The 18,247-nt window shown below is 42.2% G+C and overlaps 1 protein-coding gene across 10 annotated transcripts in view; it reads left to right on the top strand.

Moving 5' to 3' along the window:
* The window catches only part of MAP4 (microtubule associated protein 4), a 170,439-nt gene that overhangs the window by 61,828 nt on the left and 90,364 nt on the right, over window positions 1-18,247 (top strand). For all 10 annotated transcript variants that reach the window (XM_040589744.1, XM_040589739.1, XM_040589745.1 and 7 more), the window contains exon 4: window positions 4,578-4,643. In XM_040589744.1, coding sequence (XP_040445678.1) covers window positions 4,578-4,643 — 66 coding nt within the window. The remainder of the gene's footprint in view (window positions 1-4,577; window positions 4,644-18,247) is intronic.

The raw sequence follows: 18,247 nt of genomic DNA, 5'->3' as shown, positions 1-18,247 counted from the left end.
ATGAGGATTATGTAGTTACAACATCTTGACATGTTTTTGTTTTTATACAATTTAGAATATGAGGGGAGGAGACCTGGCCTTGAGAAGATTGCTGGGTGCTTTCCCACTTGCACTCTAGCTAACTAAAACATGTTTGATTTGCTCCAAAGGAGCTGACCTTCAGAGACATAAAAATGAAAACTACTAGTGCTAGGTGGAGTTGTTAGATTTGACCTGAGTTTCTGGAAGCTTGTCTTCCAAAAAAGCAACAATGATAAAGGAAGCTATTTTACCTGCTTTTTGTGCCTTCCCAAGAAGTACGGAAGGAAAGACCTGGCATTTCTGATTATTCTGCTCATTTGGGGACCCACTGTTGAGCCTAAAATCTTTAGATTTCAGCTGGCTAAGTGTCTGATTTGGAGAGACCCTGCATATGCAATGGTGTCCTGCCTTATCCCTGTGTGTTTGAAGAGCTTTTTCAGAAAGCTAAAAGGTGTTGACTGTATCAGACGTGCTTGCAGGTGCCTCTGCAGTGCTGGAGCTTTTGAGATCGCTTCCCACCATCGTGGTTTTGATGGCAGAGAAGCAGGCAGCTGCAGCTAGTGGGATGTGCGCAGAGAAGAGCGGCTACTGCGGTTACTGCTCAGCATGGCGAGGGAGAGGAATGCTACAATGGCTTTAACCTATTCTTTTACCCTAATTCCTGTGCTGTTGAAGCAAATGTAGGATTTTCAATACATATGTCTTATTTACACACATGCACACACACATACGCACCTGCCAAGCGAGTGAATATAGGGGACTGAATAAGGTGAAGCTTCTCAAGCTTCTCTGGAGGAATGTACTTGTGCTTTAAGGTCCAGAAGCTGCAGATCGAGGGCCCTGTCAACTCTATGGTTAAGCCAGAAACACTGCTGGCTTTGAGCTGTCCATGTTTTCATCTACCATAGTGTTTGGTAGACCTGACTAATAATTTGGTAGGGTTTTTTTTGTTTGTTTCATTTTAAGTTTGCAGAGCCCTTGGTGTAGGAGAGGGTGGGGTGTCCTGGCTTTTCTTTTTCATAGAAGACAGTTGGCTCAGATCACTTGCTGCCTAGGAGATCAATCTCTAAATGAAACTTTTCTACAGATGAAGTGTTTATTTTCTGAATAGCTGGAAGGCACTGAATTGCCAGAAGCACTGCTGAGTGGACTATATGCAGTGCAATGCTTACCTCAGGTACACACAAACTGGTCCTTCCAAGTGCTGCCAGACCAGTCTTACAGATGAATAATTTTTGCAACCTGAAGCAAGTGCTTAAAGTATGCCCACAGAGTTGCAGACCAAATTTGTGGTGTTTAGCCATATTTGTGATCAAGATGAGTCCTGTTTTTAATGCATGAATAATGTTCATGGCATCAGGACCAGACTATGAAATGTTTCAAGAGCTGTATTGTCTGTGCCAGGTCTAATCATCAGGTTTGAATTAAACTGAAAGCAATATGTGATTATTTTGTCAAATTTAAAACAGAATTTGCACTCAAATTTTCAATTATGGTTTAAATACCGAAGAGATGGGAATGAGTTTGCGTGTCGTGGTAGTGGCAGTTGCTGTTTATTTTCCCCACTACGAAGAGATATTTTTTGAGACAATCAGCGTAAGTGAAGACTATAGAAAACTTGCACAGCCCCTGTTACAGTGATATTGTCACCTACCTTCATTAAACCAGTGTTATGATGCCCACTTGAGCAGGACTTAAGAAAACTTGTAGCTCTTGCACTTGGGCAAAGCTTTCTTGCTGTTAACTGGAAAGTTCAGAGGGACCTGTGTAGCTCCTCTACGTAATTCCTCAGAGGTTTTGTTGTAAGACCAGCATGCCTTCTGGTGACTGTTGAAGCAGTGTTGTATAAACCATCCCATGACCCTGATTTCTCCTTGCCTGAACTGATGAGTACGTTCAGTGGCTGGCAGTAGTTCCCCCAGTTAGTAGTTAAGACAGTTCTACCCTTACAGTAAATACCAGACCTTGTAAAAACTGACAGCAGGAGGAGCTGGTGTGTTTAACTGCTAAGAAACAGGTCCAGGGATTCCTGTACTATTTTTCAGCTACTTTTAAGAAGATGTAGGTGTATGTTTTTCTATAAGCTGTCTGGCAAGTTCATGTTGAATTTTTGTAAAACACCAGGATGAGCCATTGAAGTAACTGGAAGCTTTCCTTTTGCTTTACTGGGGGTTGGATTAAGCCCTAAAGTGCTGTGTCTAAAGTATACCGGTAATGTTGCTTTGTTTTAAAACTGCTTCAGCTCAGGGAAGGGACAGCAGCAACTCCAGGTAACTGAATATGTGTCTCTTTGGGAGTGATTTTATTTTATTTATTTACAGAATTGTTTAGGCCATTGCCCTGAGTGTTTCTTCACAGTAAGCAGAACTGATGGGCAAAGGAGCTGAACTGCTGTTAGAGCTTGCCTTGCTTCTTAAGCTTAACTAATACTACTCAGTATTATTGCAATGACCTGTCTTTGCTATTTCACAACTGGAAAATGGGATAAATTCTTAGAAATTAAGCAGAATTTATTTAAGGTATTAGAAAATATTTTAAGGCTTGGTGCAAGGGTGATACCTTCAATTTAGGTAAATGGCCCTGTAATACTCACCTTGTAATATTCATTCCTCAAGCACTTTCCCTAAGCAATTATAGTTATTGACCCTCAGCAGCCCAGTGGAGAGATTAGGGGGTGAATACAGAATTTCACTAGCATATGTTGATAATTAGGAAGAAATGTTTGAGTACTAGAACAAGTGCTTTTAAAAACAAGTACATGATGTTAATTAAATTCCTTAATTATTCCCAAAGATGGTTTCCAAGCAGCATTTTCAAAAACATCATGCACTTGGACATGGCTACCTGTTAGCAGAGTGGCTTTTCTAAGGTGGCCTGCTGAGCAGGTGGCAAAGCCAAGTTTAGAACTCGGTTCTGTGAGTCCACGTTGCCTCAGCTATCACCAGGTCTTGTATTGCTGCCGTGTTTTCCAAGTTCAGTGTGTAAATCCTGGTGCCTGTTACAATTGTATCTTACAATGTCATACCAAGATAGACTAGATCTCCTGGTGGTAAGTATCTTATGTGCTTTTTTTTTTTTAATTGGTGGTCTTTTACCCTGAACTACCTTTCTCTAAATCTCTCCCCGATATCTGCTTTAGCAATGTGCTGTCAAAGCTGAAACTGAGGTCTTCAGTTCCTTTTTTCTAATAGTATTAGGATAGCTTTGTCTGCAAGAAACTTTGCAAATACTGCTTCACTTCAGTCATGACAATTCTGGGGAGTTAGTACCTGTTAGCTCTTGTCAATGCAGTCCGGAGGTAGAACAAGAGTGTGCCTCAGGCTTCTTTGCAGCCTCCAGGGGCTTGTACACATCCCTCCCCAAATCTTCTCGGGGTGAGCCGTCCCAGCTCTCTCAGCCTTTCATCGTGAGACACACTCCAGTCCCTTAATCCTGTCCATGGCCTTTCACCGGCCTCTCTCCAGTAGCTCCGTCTCTCTTGTACTTGGGAGCCCAACACTGGCCTCTGCAGTCCACATATCTCAGCACTGCTGGAGAGGGCGAAAGAATCACACCCCCATCACCACCTGCTGGCAGTGCTCTGCCGAATGTAGCCAGGATGCTGTTGATTTTCTGTGCTGCAAGGGCACATTGCTGGTTCGTGTTCAAGTTGGTGGCCACCAGGATCCCGAGGGCTTTTCCTGACTTCCAGCAAGTTGACCCCCAGTGTATACTGGTTCCTGGGCTTATTCCTGCCATGGTGCAGGACGTTGTATTTCCCCTTGTTGAACTTCGTGAGATTCTTCTCCACTCATCTCTCCAGCCTGTCCAAGCCCCTCTGGATGGCATCACAAGCCTCCAGTATATCAACCACTCCTCCCAGTTTTGTATCATCTGCAAACTTGCTGAGGCTGTGTTCTGCTCCATTGTTCAGGCCATTAATGAAGATGCTAAACAGTACTGGCCCCAGTGTCAATTGCTGGGGGACACTGCTAGTGACTGGCCTCCAGCTGGACTTTGTGCTAGTGACCATGACCCTCTGAACCTGGCTGTTTGGCCAGTTTTCCAGCCACCTCCCTGTGCAGTTATCTGACCCATGCTTTGTCAGTTTGTCTATGGGGATGTTAAGGGAGATGGTGTTAAAAGCCTTATTAGGGTCAAGGTCAACAGCATCAGCTGCTCTTGCCTCACATCCACCAAGCCCATCAAAGTTTATCATCTTCGCTAAGCATTATTTGCTTGAAGGAAATCCAGAGTCACAGTGGTCTAGTGCTGGCCTTTAGGAAAGCTTAGGTTGAAGTGATGGTATAAATAGATAAAGCAGATTCTAGTTGTTATGTCTTGAGTCTCCTTCATGGGACTAGATTTTCTGTGATTGAAGACCTCTTCCTTTTGGGTTTTAAGTTACACTGACTTGGTGCCACATGACTGCCTTAATATTTCAAAAATAATTTTTGGGGAAAATAACCCTTTTCTGTATTTGATGACATTACAGTGTTATCCTTACAATATTGTGTTTAAGTTTTGGATTAAGATTAACTTCATCTAGTGCTAAGATTTCTCTTGATTTCTTGCAGATACTTCAGCTACTGGGCCAACAGTTCTAGAAAATGGTGACCATGGAATAGAAGATCACCGCACAGGTACGTGCTTAATGTCTGAAGGAAACACGTCAACTTCTTTATTTGCTGTTGGAGCAGTAAAACTTCATTGTGACCAAACATGTCGTCTTTTTGAGTCTTATTTCTTCATAGAGGGTTGTTTCTGGTTTTGGTGAACTTCTCAAAGAATTTGAAACAAAATAGGACTTCATTCTCTTTTGGGTTTGAAATTGCTTAATTGCATATGGCCTCATTCTGAAGACGTATGCTTTCTCCATGGTCACTGTTGGGAAGGCAGCATCTAGGGTACCGATACCTAAATGGCTTTGCAGTGACTGTAGTATTCACAGCTGAACCGTACCCTAACATGTGAGTATGACTTCTGTTCCCCATGAGGCTGACAGTGATGTTTCTTCAGAGTGCATCATCCCTTGATGCAGTTTTTTATACTTAAAGCAGTGTAAATTCAGTAGCAGCTGTTTATTCTGCAGCTTATCCTTCCACCTCAAACTGCCATTCTGTAAACATCTCCTAATACTTGCTTTAGTAATGTCAAAGATGAAATTGAGGTCCTCTGAAACTCTTTTCATAATGCATTAGGATAGCTTTGTCTGCAAGAAACTTGTCATGGCTCATATGGACTGATATTTCAAACCTGTTTGGAATCTGGAAAATAATTGATCTTTCCAATCAGCCCAACATATGCTGATATGCTGAGGTTAGCTGTCTTTTAGCAGTTACGTTTAGTGACAAACACTGGTTCCATTTTATGAGACTTCCTTTACTGTGAATTGGGTTTCCTACCAAATTCCAACTGAACTGTTTAGGATAAGCAGTACCAACTCTGCAACCGTGTGCTTGAACCAGTAGATTGTTTCCTTTTGTGGTAAGGAGGGTGTGGATTTTTGACAGGCCATCCCATAGTGCCTCTGTTCTCTTGAAGATAAAATATTCCAAAGTCGATTGTCATCCTGGCATTGGTAAGAGCTGTTTATTTGGTCTCGCTTTTCACTATCTCTAGCTCAGCTTTAGCAGGACAGATCATTGCTAACATTGTTTGGAAGGTCCCAGCATTAGCATCCCTGCTAGTCCATAGGTGTGGCCCCAAGAAAAAAAAATAATCCAGGAGATGATGATGAATGTATGGGAGTCGAGATGGAGATGAATTAAAACACTTCTTTGCTATCATTCTATTCAGAGTGTGAGCAACTTTCATGTCCTTATTGAGGATGGGAATTTAAAATTGATATTTGTACTTAATTTGCCATTGTAAACCTGGTCAAAAGGAAGCTGTGCATCTTCTATAGTTTAATATAGAACTGAAATTAAGAACACTTCTGAACCTTCCTAAGGATAATTCCTCTCTTTTTAATAAATATGACTAAAACCAGATAGAAATAAAATCAGATTTATGATATACCAGGTATGACTAAGTGTGTTGGGATTTTTTTATTGAACTTAGGAGTTGTGTTTAAAAAATGTCTTGTTATTTACTTAATAGAAGCTTTCTGGAGGTTTAACTCTTCACACACTGAATGCTAGCAACTTTGATCAAAGATACTTTTATGTGTCTGAAGCTTTTTAATTTATTAATATGTTCCATCTTTGTGGGCAGAGTTGAGTATTTTTTTTTCTTGTTAAAGGTTGTCTAAAAGTGACATCAAAGTGGTAGAAACAACATGTCAAAGGATGAGGAGTCATGGGCATCAAGTTAATTAGGTTTTCTAGAATAACAGAAGATTTATACAACACCACTACTTCACACACTCTTTCTCCCTACCCCCTTCTCTATGGAATGCTTGAAACATCCGTGCTTATACATTTGAGAGCAAGGGAGAAATGCTGACTTCTGATCAGACAGGGGAGTTTTTTTTCCAGATTGAGGAGCAGTTGATGCTCTGCAGAAATGCAGGCGAGTTGTTCCAGACCAGGTGACAGACTTCAGTAGTGCCTGGTTCTACATTTAATAGGTGGTGCTGCCTAAAGCTTTTAGTTCCTGGCCCAAAGCCACCTTCAAGTTTTGGCTGGCTTGCTTGTTTTCAGCTGGACGCGTTCCCTAATCTGTCTCTTTAAAGCTGAAATGATTCTTATGGATGTGCAATGTGGGCCCAGTGCAGAGGTGGGGAATGGAGTCGCTGAGAGAACTAAGGAAGGTGATACTCGAGGAAAACAGATTTTTACTACAAAAAGCAGTGTTAAGAGCTACAGAGAGAGCTTGTAAAAGCAGAGCTGTGTTTGAATTGGATTCTGAAACTGACTTCAAGGAAAGTATTGGGGAAAGATGTCGTTAAGCTGTTTGAAAATACAAATGTCTGCTTATCTCTGGTCTAGATCACAGGAAGCATTGCTACATGGTTTTTTCACCTATCAAATAAAACAGGGTGATGACTTGTTATTGTTTTATGACACACAGCATTATCTACAGACAGCTGGCGTATGTGTACGCAGAGGCTAGAATTAGGGCTGAAATCTTGGTGCTTGTTTGGCAGCCGGTGCTGCCTCCTGACTGGGTGCCCTGCTCCAAAATACTGTTAATGTAGTAGCTGGCCTAAGTCCAAAACTAATGTAACTTGGGGCAAACCCCTATATATTAACTGTTGAATTATTTTCGTTGTAACAGTGATGTATTTAAACCGTTGATGCAGGGGTGATACGGTATTTCAGAACCTGAAGGGAAAAAAGTGAATGGTTGAATGATGATGGCTGTTTCCTTGGGGGTTCACACCTGCAGCGGTGAGGCTGCGAACCCTCTGTGCCTGCCTGCTTTCCCTGGAAGGGAGAGGCTGGCAGCCTCTCTGAAGGGCTCAGTTCTTGGCAGTGCTGAGCCTGATGTGACAGTTGCTTATTTGGTTTGTGGGTTTCTGTTTTTTTGGGAACTTGAGAGCTGCAGACAGGAGCTCTGGCTGGGGTGCTCGGCACACAGGCTGAACCGCACTCTGTTGGTTTTGTTCTTCCTAATAAGGACAAATGGCAGAGCAGCGGGGCCGTGCTGGGCAGGGAGCTGGGCACATCTGATGTGATTCCGGGGGAGATCATTCATGGTTTATCGTCACTGTTGGCATGCAGGTGCTGAGTTGGGGAACTAACTGCTAACTTGCACAATGCAAAGGTTAGGGAGTACTTAGTGAAAGTCTAACATCAGGGTTTTTTTTAAAAAAAGCGTAATTTTCAAACAGTGCAACATTTGCAACTCCTTATTGCAGGATATTTGCCTAGAGTTCAAAGGAATTATATATTTATAAAAAAGACAAATTTCTGGAACAAAATCCATCAAGGATGATCATATGGTTTAATCTGGATACCTCTTGTTCCAAGATTCTTTTCATTATCTTGCAGGCAGATGAGAAGTAGCCTAGGGAAGTATCGCTACTCAGTGTTCATACTTTCCCTAGCTGGACTTTCTCTCCAACCAGCCTGCTTCTCATTCTGTCATCTGAGATTGGGTTGCAGAAATACTTTGTCACTGTTTTCAGTGCAAATTGTGCTGTTAAGCAGCATCCTGAGCTGCTGCTCTCTTGATAGCTGTTTGTCGCTAATCTTGATTTATCACAGCTAACTTTTGTCTGTAGCACAATGTCGTGCCATAGCATGACTAGCGATACATTTTCAGACACTTCTAAAAGTAAAATTCCACATGTCTCTAATCTGGCTTTTGGCAAATCTCCTGGCTGCACTAAATGAAATATTGCTTGTTGTGCAGTATGCTACCTGAATGTTCATGTTTACTAATGACTTGCGCTTTTTTGCCCCTTTCCCCATCCCGTTTCCCTCTCCTACTTCTTTTCCTCTCTTCTATTTTCTCCTCCTAGAAGCCTAGACTGTCTCCTAACACTGGGGCTGCCACTGATACAAGACCAGTGTACTTTTCTACCTGCCATTACACTTCTAAAATCTTCAGCATTTTACAGAGCTCTTGCTTTACATCCTTGGACTTTACGTGTAGAAGAAGCCAAAAGGGTAGCTGTGCTGTCGGCCGATCAGCCCTCCTCCTCCTCCCTCTCTGCTCTGCAGTGCTTGTTGAAACCTTCCTTTCTTTGTGTAAGCACAAATGTGCATGATGGTTTTTAACTGCACTATTTCAGCACTCCCACTGTTTTTTAAATCACAACTACAGCTCCATTTTTAGTTCAACCACTTTAAATTTAATTTATATCCTTTTTCATGGATGCTTAATAATGGAAGGTTTGATACTAAAGTTGTGCTTTCATAGCGGATGGGTCCACCATGACTGCAGCTCCTTCCCCTTCTTCCCATACTCACCGCAGCCTTTTAGAATAATGCTGAGTTTAACCTGCCTTTACCCTTGCTGCTTTGAAACCTTCTCATGTGAGGTTTTTATCTTTGGTAATGTTGTCTTCTTCAAAACAGGTGTTTTCACATCACAGCACTTACTATAGAGACTTGAGAAACAGATTAGAAAAAAAAACCAAAACACGTTTCCTGAGCTACAAGCAGATTGTCTCTGGCTTGTGAGAGGTGGATTATGGGGTTCAAGCACTTGCCATCAACTGGGAGTATAAAGGAAAATGATCAACCCCAAATTCCTGCCCCAGGAAGCTGCTTTGCTGTCATACTGCTTCCTGTGAGCCTTGTAAGAAAGAAGGAAAATTGCCTCTCTTTAACTTCCTACCTCTAGCTTTTGGTTTTTTGTAACGACAGCCTTGGATGAAATTTTACCTGCCATGAGAAACAATCTGTCCTTTCAAATACTGAGAGAAACAAGAGTTGTAGGACTAAAATGTTAAATATATACTGAAATAATTGTGCAGGTTTCCAGCAACACCAAAAGGAATGGGCCTGTTTTAACCCTGAACAGAACTACAAGAGATCAGCGAGTCTGTTGCAATTCCTGCTGTCTCCATAAAGGTGCAAAACTTTCTGAACACGGAAGTATTAGTTACTGTCATTCAACACATAAAACAAAGTGCAGAAGAAGGAAATAATGTAGAGAGACTACTTAGTATTTTAGATAAGACAAGCTTAGCCTGCACTTTTGTAGATGAGTGAACGTTTTGTTTGAGGATAGTTGTGCTGTGTAGCTAAAGGTGCTTTGCCTACACCACCTGATAAAAGTACAGGATATATTTGAATCTGAATCCAGGCTAGAGGTAGGACAGGATTATCCAAATTGCCAAAAGCTAGCATACTAAGACCTTCACTTGCCTAAAAATGGTATTTTCTTGTTGTGAAGAGAGTAGCTTGCGCCTGAATATTCCTTGTACCCTGCTAGTACCCATGGCTACATTGTGATACTGGTCTACTAATAATTCACTGGAAGAGTGTTGCACCTTGAGTGAATACTACTGTTAATGCTACTGGAAGGTTTTCTTTGAAGGTCTCCCTCAAATAGTGATCCATCCAGTCTTGATCGTTTTATTTATGTATTTTTTAACCTGAGACCTCACATGCTCCCCACCCAGGGTGACAGTAGCCAGAGTTGCTGCAATGAATTGTGTGTCATCAGCCTGTGCAGTGATGTGCATCAGGACTCAAGGCTTTTGTTCGCTAATTTGGTAGCAATTTATTGCTTTACCTACCATTCAAAACCGCATTAGTAGCTGACATCCTTGTGGTGCCAATTTCTGAAGAAGCAACACCATTGGCTTCTCTGAGGAAGACAGCTTGTCACTTCTGAGAAAACCCCGTTGCCTACCAGCTCTCAGCTGCCAGAGCTGGGCTCACCCCTTGCCGGGTCTGATGTGCCGACCTGGCAGAGCCACCCTGCAGTTGCTTAAGGCCAGCAGCCTTGGAGACCAGGTCCTGACTGAGGCACAAAAATAAGCGTTTCCCCATGGACTAGGGCAACAATGGTAATTGGGACTCAGGATCCACTGGCAAGTATAGCTGTCACAGATTGCCCTCTGTCTTTCTGGTTTTACTGGAGATAATGCCGCACAAGTGATGCATCTCAGCCTCCACCTCTGACAAGTCTCCAAAGGCTCACGAGTGCCCTTTGGGGTGTGGGGGGCTCTGCTCGTGCAGCTCTGCCCGGCATCCTCCAGCTGCACTTTGCACACTGGGTCTGCTGCTCAGTCGCCCCGAGAGGTGAGACAGCAGCGGTGGGTGAGGCAGGGAAAGGTGTTCGGTCCTTCTTGTTGGGAAGTGCTTTCCTCTTGGTGTCCATTGCCAAAAAAGGAGATTGTGGGCTTGGCCTTGTTTTTCAAGACCTCTTTGTAGCTATTTTTTTTTCCTTTTAGATGCTGTTGATTTTGGAGCCAGGCAGCATCACAGCTAGTTTGGAGGCATTATAACTTGGTTCCACAAGTCGTTCTTTCTCACCTTTTGCCTTAAGCGGGCTTAACTGTTTGTGCCCTAGAAATAGAGAGTAAATAATAAATTGCAGAGAGAAGTTCTTAGACTGAATAATAGAAGGTTTCAGATTAACTGAAAATCAGACTTTCTTCTCCCTCCACAGATGCTTTATTACACTGAAATGCAATAATGCTTTAAGGTATTGGCTGGAGAGGAGTTTCTAGCACTTAACAGCAGTTTGCTAGGTCAGCTGCTTTGCGAGGCAGGCAGTGACATTGTGGAGCAGTCTGCCTGGCCCACTTTGGTGACATTGGGCTAACCAGGCACAGCAGTGTCTCGAGCAGACCAAAGCAAAGACCGCTAATGCAGACAGGGGCATCCCCGGGGGTTCAGTCACTGTCTCAGCTGCTAACACGAATAATTCATTCCATTGCACTACCACTTTTTTTTTCTCCCCCATATTTTTATCCCTGTTTATTTTAAATATAATAATGTTTGCAAATTTGAATGTGAACTGTACATAGAGGCAGAGAGCCGGTTGATTCTGTGTGTTTGTGGTGGTTCTTCCTTACAGAACTCTTACCAAAAGCTCCGCAATGTCACGCGTTTGCTCTTTTCTGGGGTAGAAACGTAAGGTGCTTGTCCTGGGAGGCTGGATGCTTTGGTGGGGGGGAGGTAGGGGATGTTGGAGGGTCGTTGCAGTGTTGTATCTTTTGTCACTCCCAGAAAATATGTACGTGTATCTTGCTGAAAACTCAGTGTGGTAAATGAATATACAGGAGTGTGTGTTTTATTTTTCAGTTTTTATTTTCAGAAAGCCAGGTAGCTACCAAATGTGTTCCTCTGTTTAAATTTCATGTTATCCATACTTTTCTCCAGTCTTTGGAGATGACACTATATCTTTGCAAAACCTACTATAACTTTCTTGTGCTTACAAACTTGTCTGTTATCACTTCTGATTTTTCTTAATGATTCCAATGCTTTGTATGATGTGAAGCTGTGTATCGCTGTTGAATAAATCACCCTAATAAACATCTCAAACTAACCTCTCAATAGTTGTACTGTGGTGAGAATCTCCTTGGATTGTGCTGCTTGTTCACAGTTACTGTCTGCAGATAGCTGCACGTGCTTGATTAACTGCTCTGCTGTTATTTCTGAAAGAGGTAAATGACTTAAACTGGAATAGTTTGCCACCTGGACAGATGTTTGAAAACATGCCTGTCAAATTGCTTTACTTAATACATTAAAATTGAAATTATTTCAATGAGCCACATGAATTTGTTGCTGTTGGGGGGTGGCACTGCAGAAAAAAGGAGTACTGCCCACGATGCTCAAGGATTAAAAAGGGAACTGGGGATGGATGAGGTGGATGCCCATTTCCATGTTAGACTTAGAAGGTCCTTAAATCTACACGTATGAACTAGCCAGTAGCTGTCTAGTGTTTGTGGCAGTGTACCTCTTGTGGCTTAAGATGCTTGATTTTTGTGAGGATTCACAGAAAAATGACATGTTTGTGGGAACAGTAATCTGCACTTAACAGTATTTCTGAGTATATGATGTATACAGTGGAAACACTTAACTGCCACCTCAGCTGAGGTTTAATTTTTGCTCTTTGTTATCTGACCCTCTTTTGCTGTTAGTTAAGTTGCTAGTGCACAAAGTTAAAACAAACAAATGAACAAAACCAAAAAAACCCCCACCAAGAGACCCAAACCAAAACAAAAAAACCCAACAAAACCCACAAACCCCCTAAAAAGAGTCATTCCTTATAGTTAGCATTTTGTAAATAGGACGCTTAAAGGTGTGCTTTTTCTAATTAAACCTGTTTTCCCCTCTTTCACCTGCCTGCATATCTCCCATTTGGTGCAAGGTTTTATTTATAAAGGCTTTTATGCTTTTTGGACTTACGGGAGAGCTTTTTCAGCTTTTCAGAGTGGGTCTCCATCCAACCTTATTCACGAAAGGAGAGTTCGTGTTTTCTGTTGCTTCAGTCTAAAAAAAGTAGCAAACTGAATAATTCAGAAGGCTTGTTTAGTTCTTCAGACAAGTATGACTAAGAGGTTTTTGTGTGTGTGTGTTTTGATCTTTTGGGGGTGATTTATTTTTAGGCCCAAGATGGATGGAGTAAGGTGACGGTGGGGGTGTCGATGAGGCTGAGTTGGGGGGGCAGAGGTTGGGGGTGGTAGGTCACTGTGCTCCTTGACTCCAGGTGAGGAGCCTGGTTGGGAGGTGGAGACGCTGCCAGCTTTCCCCCTTGCTCCTGGAGGGAGAATGAGGAGGATGGAGGCTTGTGCTCTGCGGGGTGCCCCTTGTGCCAGCTCTGAAGGAGCTAGTGCACTTTCAACCAAAAAATCTTAGTGGCTTTCTACAGCTGGCAAAGGAGTTGAGCAGCAGTTAGCATAATCTTAACTCGTGCACTACTCACGAGCTGTTCTGAAAGCTTAAACTTCCTAGATGTTGAAGCACAAGAGACATCAGGGTAGATTTCTGCCTGGCACAGGACTTTGCTTAGAAAACCCAAGCGCTCTGAAGAGCTCTTTCCATGCCCCAGATTAGAGCAAAGTCTGTAATTCTCACATGGCTGGAGTGTTCGGTGGGGTGTCATGGAGGGGAACAAAGTCACTGAGCACTCATGTTGCAGTGAAAGGTGACTCATGAGATCACCAGGGCTCAGATCTGTCACTTAAATGCACATTTTATTAATAAGCTCTTCTGTATTGTCTGACTGCCGACTAGTTCAATGTACCTGACAGATATTTGAGTCCTTGTGAACCGAAAAGGTATGTTGTGAGCTGCTTAACAGTGGTTCTTTAAGTATACGTCATGTCTTGCAGTAGCTTGGCATTAAAATCATACAGATCTGTGCTTAAAATACTGAGTTTAAGAACTTTCAGTCCTTGAATCGCTGTTTTCCACATCTTGGTGAGTTGAGTAGTCACATTTATGTGGAAGTGATGTAGATGTGTATTGACCACAGTAATTTGTGCTGCCATTTTTCTAAATCCTTCTTTCTCTTAAGACTTTGGATATTTTCATGAATATTCACTTCAGAATACTGGTTTCATCTGCACCTTGAAATCACAGACTCATAGAATTGGGGTTGGAAGGGACCTTTAAAGATCATCTAGTCAACCCCCCAAATGACTCCGAGTCTTGATACCAAGAGAGTAAGTTCCTTGAAGAACTGTTGGAAGACTAAACAGGGGAAATTTATTTGTCTCTAGAGGAGGAGCAAGCTGCTGCTAACACCAGCCTTTTTTGCAGGTGAAGTTTTAGAGGAAAGAAGCTTAAGTGTTGTGGTGTACTTCTGAGGTGTTTTGCTGTTTTCATAAAACTAGGTAGGACCACTAGTGACCACTGCCTTGACTTCTGCAACACAGGGTAGTCCTCAGAGAGTAAGTTTCATGCCAAACTGATCACTCTTTTGCCATAAATACCTGATTTTGATTTCTTACATCTGAAGGTTTTCAATAACCCATTTTCTAGGGGTAAGTTTGGCGTAGTTCCTACCAGAAATGTTCTTTTGGTTAAACCCCCAAACCAACAAACTAAAAAAACCCAAACAACCCTGAACACTTCCCTATTTCTATTTTACATTCAGTGAAATTAAATCAGTCAAAACTTTGACAAATTCACTTCCAGTATAGGTAGTTGCTGACTGATCAGCTCGCCTCCCCTTTCTTTAAAGGGTGTCTGAATGCTGTTGACAACGAGCAGCTGTAAGTTGGTCTGTTCATGATACCTTTGTTAGGCATTGACAGGCAGATTATTTTGATTCCAGGATAATTTCAGAATCCCAGGACCTAGAAGTGCATCCTTGTGCATATGTATTTGTAACAAAAATCAGACTGCTTCTGAGGACATATAATCAACCTTTTTTGAAGATTCTAGAAATGCAGCTTCCTTGTCAGCCCCCTGCCTGCTTGGTATACTCATGTTTTCTTTGCCCATCTGAGCAGAGGAGACTCCCACGTGCATTACACTAAATAGACACATACACACTTGATGACAAGCCCTTGGAATAACAGCTGTTGTGTTCAGTTTCCTTACGAAGTCATAGGAAGGCATAACAGTGCAAGTCATCTTCTGCAGAAGTTGCCACCTCTTCAATGTCTGCTTTACCTGGGAGTGCCAAGTCCCTGTCTGCGGAGGGATGCACACACCGTGCCTTCTGTCTTGGAGGTCATTGCTCGGAGGAGCAAATAGAAATTCAGGTGAAAAGTGCCTTTTGTGAAAGCGAGTACTTTGTGCTGTTTAGGCTTAGTTAAAGCATGGTCCCTGCACCAGCAGCTGAAGCAAGGAGTGAGTGGCCGTTAGCATCTTTGGAGGGCTTGTCACCTCATGGAGACAAACCCTAAAAGCTTATTTGGGTCTGTGTGCAATAATCTACTCCTTTTTCTGAACTGTAGACTACTGCCTGTGCCTTTGCTTCACACTGCAATCCAGGAATACCTCAGATGGTCCTTTGTCTGTTTTCACAGATTACAGACATTTCTCCCTGTTCCTGATGCCTCGCTTGGGCAGCAATAGCTTTCTCACCTGTAACTTGCTTGTTATATGTCTACGTACCTAGAAGTAACGTATATAAGTTAAATAGAAATAACTTTTCAAGGTCAAACTACTTACTAATTACAAGTCTGAACATACTTTGAAATTTCAGTTCTGACCCCAAAACAAGTCTTACGTAGTGTCTTAAATCCAGCGAGTGTGGCTGCTGGCTGCTACCAAACCCCACTCTTTTCTGCCCGCGTCGTCTGCCCCTAGGAGAGCACATGCCCTGCTCAGCATCTCCCTCGTGGCAGCTGGCTGGAGCAGAAACATCAGCCCAACAAGAGTGGTGTATGGCTACAGACAGCCTCTTTTATGTATGTTGTAAATAGCACACTTTCTCTGAAACTTTCTGGGTCTAATTTAAATGTAATAGCCTTGGCTCTGTGATAAAAGTTGTTTTTTGGTAATTTTAATGAAATCTACTGGGAAAAGAAATAATGTAACAGCAAGTTATTCTTTGCTATGGATGTCCTATCTTGATGTGGAATAGAAGCATAATTTTTTTTATATATTTTTGCCACTGCTGCTTTTTTTTTCTTTCTCTGCATCGCTATCTTCATTTTTTGCACAACAGTCCTCTAGTTAGTGTTTCACTAAACTGAATTTTGTGACGGTCCCAAACGCAATAGTAGGGGAATAAATGGACACCGCTAGCAGTGGGTATTTTGGGCTGGGAAGTCATATCTGATCAATGATGAAATACAGCTCTTGGGCAGGAAGAAGCTGGGGGGTGGTGACTTCATTACAGATAAGGTATCCACATTAGGTGAGACTTCGGCTGTGTCTCACGTGGGTTGGATTATAGGAGGCTTCTGTTCAGGGGGTTTGTGTTGGTGGAGACTCTCCTGCCCACCTCGCTGTGCGATGGCATGAAGCTGTTCAGCAGGTGTCAAACCCCAATACTGGGAGAGGGTTTTTTTGCCTGCGTGATAGTACTGCGTTGCCTTTGGGCTACTGGATTCAGCAAATTGCTGGGTTATTACTAGGGGATCATTTTACTAAATGTTTAAAGCACACTCTGTGTCATACCAAGGTTTTTACTATTGTAAAGGTCACAATTTTGGGCACTATTCAAGCCCATTGCAGCAAGGAGTAGTTAAGATATTGTGCATTTGCAATGTTACTTGGATGTAACCCTTTTAAATGTGCTAGTTGTCTGGTTTTATGAGCTCTGTTTAGGCCTAAATTCTTTGATCTCTTAAAATACAACAGAAAGATCAATAACATGAACTGGCTGAATGTCTTACAGAGAGCAGATTAAGACCCTCGGGGAGCGGCAGGCTGTGGTGGGGGAGCCAGCCGGGCTGGCCGGAAGGGCTTCGCTTTTGACAGTCACAGCTTTTTCTGCAGGTTCAGAAAATATTTGCTTAATAATTCTAGTGACTGTTACCTAGTCCAGTGAGTAAGTAGTTCATTCGTAACTGAGAAGCCAAGTGAAGACTGAAAATAGCAAAAAACCCCGTATTGTTTTCCCTTTATTGATGATAGCACTGGTAATATGAGGGCTGAAAGGATGGTCTTTTGGCTCTGATGACTTGCTGGATATCACAATTAAGAAAAAAAATAATCAGTTAATACAGAAAAGTTTTCCTCTTTAATAATTTTTAGATGAACAAAATCAAACTTTTCATAACTGTTATTATTTTTTCTCTCTGCTTTATCAGACATGTTTAAAGCAAGTAATTTTCTGTAATAACTATTCAAAATGTCCTTTCTGTTTGCAGTTTTGCACCATGATGTAGTGTGATGGAGAAAAAACCCCCACACTAAACCAAAACAAAACCAAACAAAAAACTCTAAACAAAAGCTTCCAAACAATAACAACAACCAAAAAAAAAAAGGCGAGCCCATGTACTCTGAACAATGTAATACTTAGATGGTTGTGTGGCCCATCTATACAATGAAGCGTATGCATGATTTGTAATATTTCCCTGCCAAGGAATGTTTTCCAGTGTAGGTGCTGTGTCTAGCAGCAAGGTTTGAGTTGGCTCCTGCTGGGTGCTTGCTAATACATGAGGGAAAGAGAGTTGAAGTAAGATAACCCTTAGGCTGGCTGGCTCAGAATGCTGATTAGATCCTGAGGTTCAGTCTACTCTGAAAAAAACAGTCTGCTTTTTTACATACGTTAAATGACATGCTCAAGAAGCTTTTCTTCTTGGGTCGTAGTCTTGTTTGCTGCTTGTATCAAATCAGCTTAAGTAGTTGTGTAACGAGCTCTGTTATTTGCAAGAAAGTAGAGCATGGCAGGCCCACTGGAGCTGCTTTATGAAATGCTCCGTGTCTCCGGGGATGGAGGGGAGTCTGCCCACACACAGCTCCCTGCCAGGCTGGGGGCACCAGCATGTCGTTGAACTGGGCCATGGCACTGTCATGGCGTGGGGAAACAAAGCTCTTGAGATGAGGAAGGGAAGAGCTGGGAATTAGCAAGGGTGTGAGTTTTTCAGAAAGGCAGCACTCTTTTGTACCGAGTATTCCTCTGGCTTCCTAAAAGACTGCTGACACGTGAAGGACAGGAAGTGTTGGAACTGGTGCAGCTACTGGGAATGTATTGAAAGCCCCAGTGATGGCTACAAGTAAAAGGAGGGATCTTTTTGTTTAAAAAAAATGCTGTTGCCATGGCCGTGTCTCTCTTAAATGGTATTTTCCTAGCAACCTGCTACTTTGGCTTTTTGCTTTTTGCTTCTAAAGTCTGATTAAAAAGTGGAATGTATCCTGACTTGACTTGTTGAATAGAAAATAAGAAAGCTTATAATGAAGTAGTACATATGTCGAGAAGTCTATTAAGAGCTTTATGGTAAGGCTTAGTGAGATTTAAAAAATGGTAATACAAAACCTTTAGTTTT

Source organism: Falco naumanni, chromosome 4, assembly GCF_017639655.2.
Source record: "Falco naumanni isolate bFalNau1 chromosome 4, bFalNau1.pat, whole genome shotgun sequence".
Taxonomy (NCBI): Eukaryota; Metazoa; Chordata; class Aves; order Falconiformes; family Falconidae; genus Falco; species Falco naumanni.
Note: the sequence above shows the minus strand (reverse complement) of the source record. Positions and strands in the feature narration are given on the sequence as shown.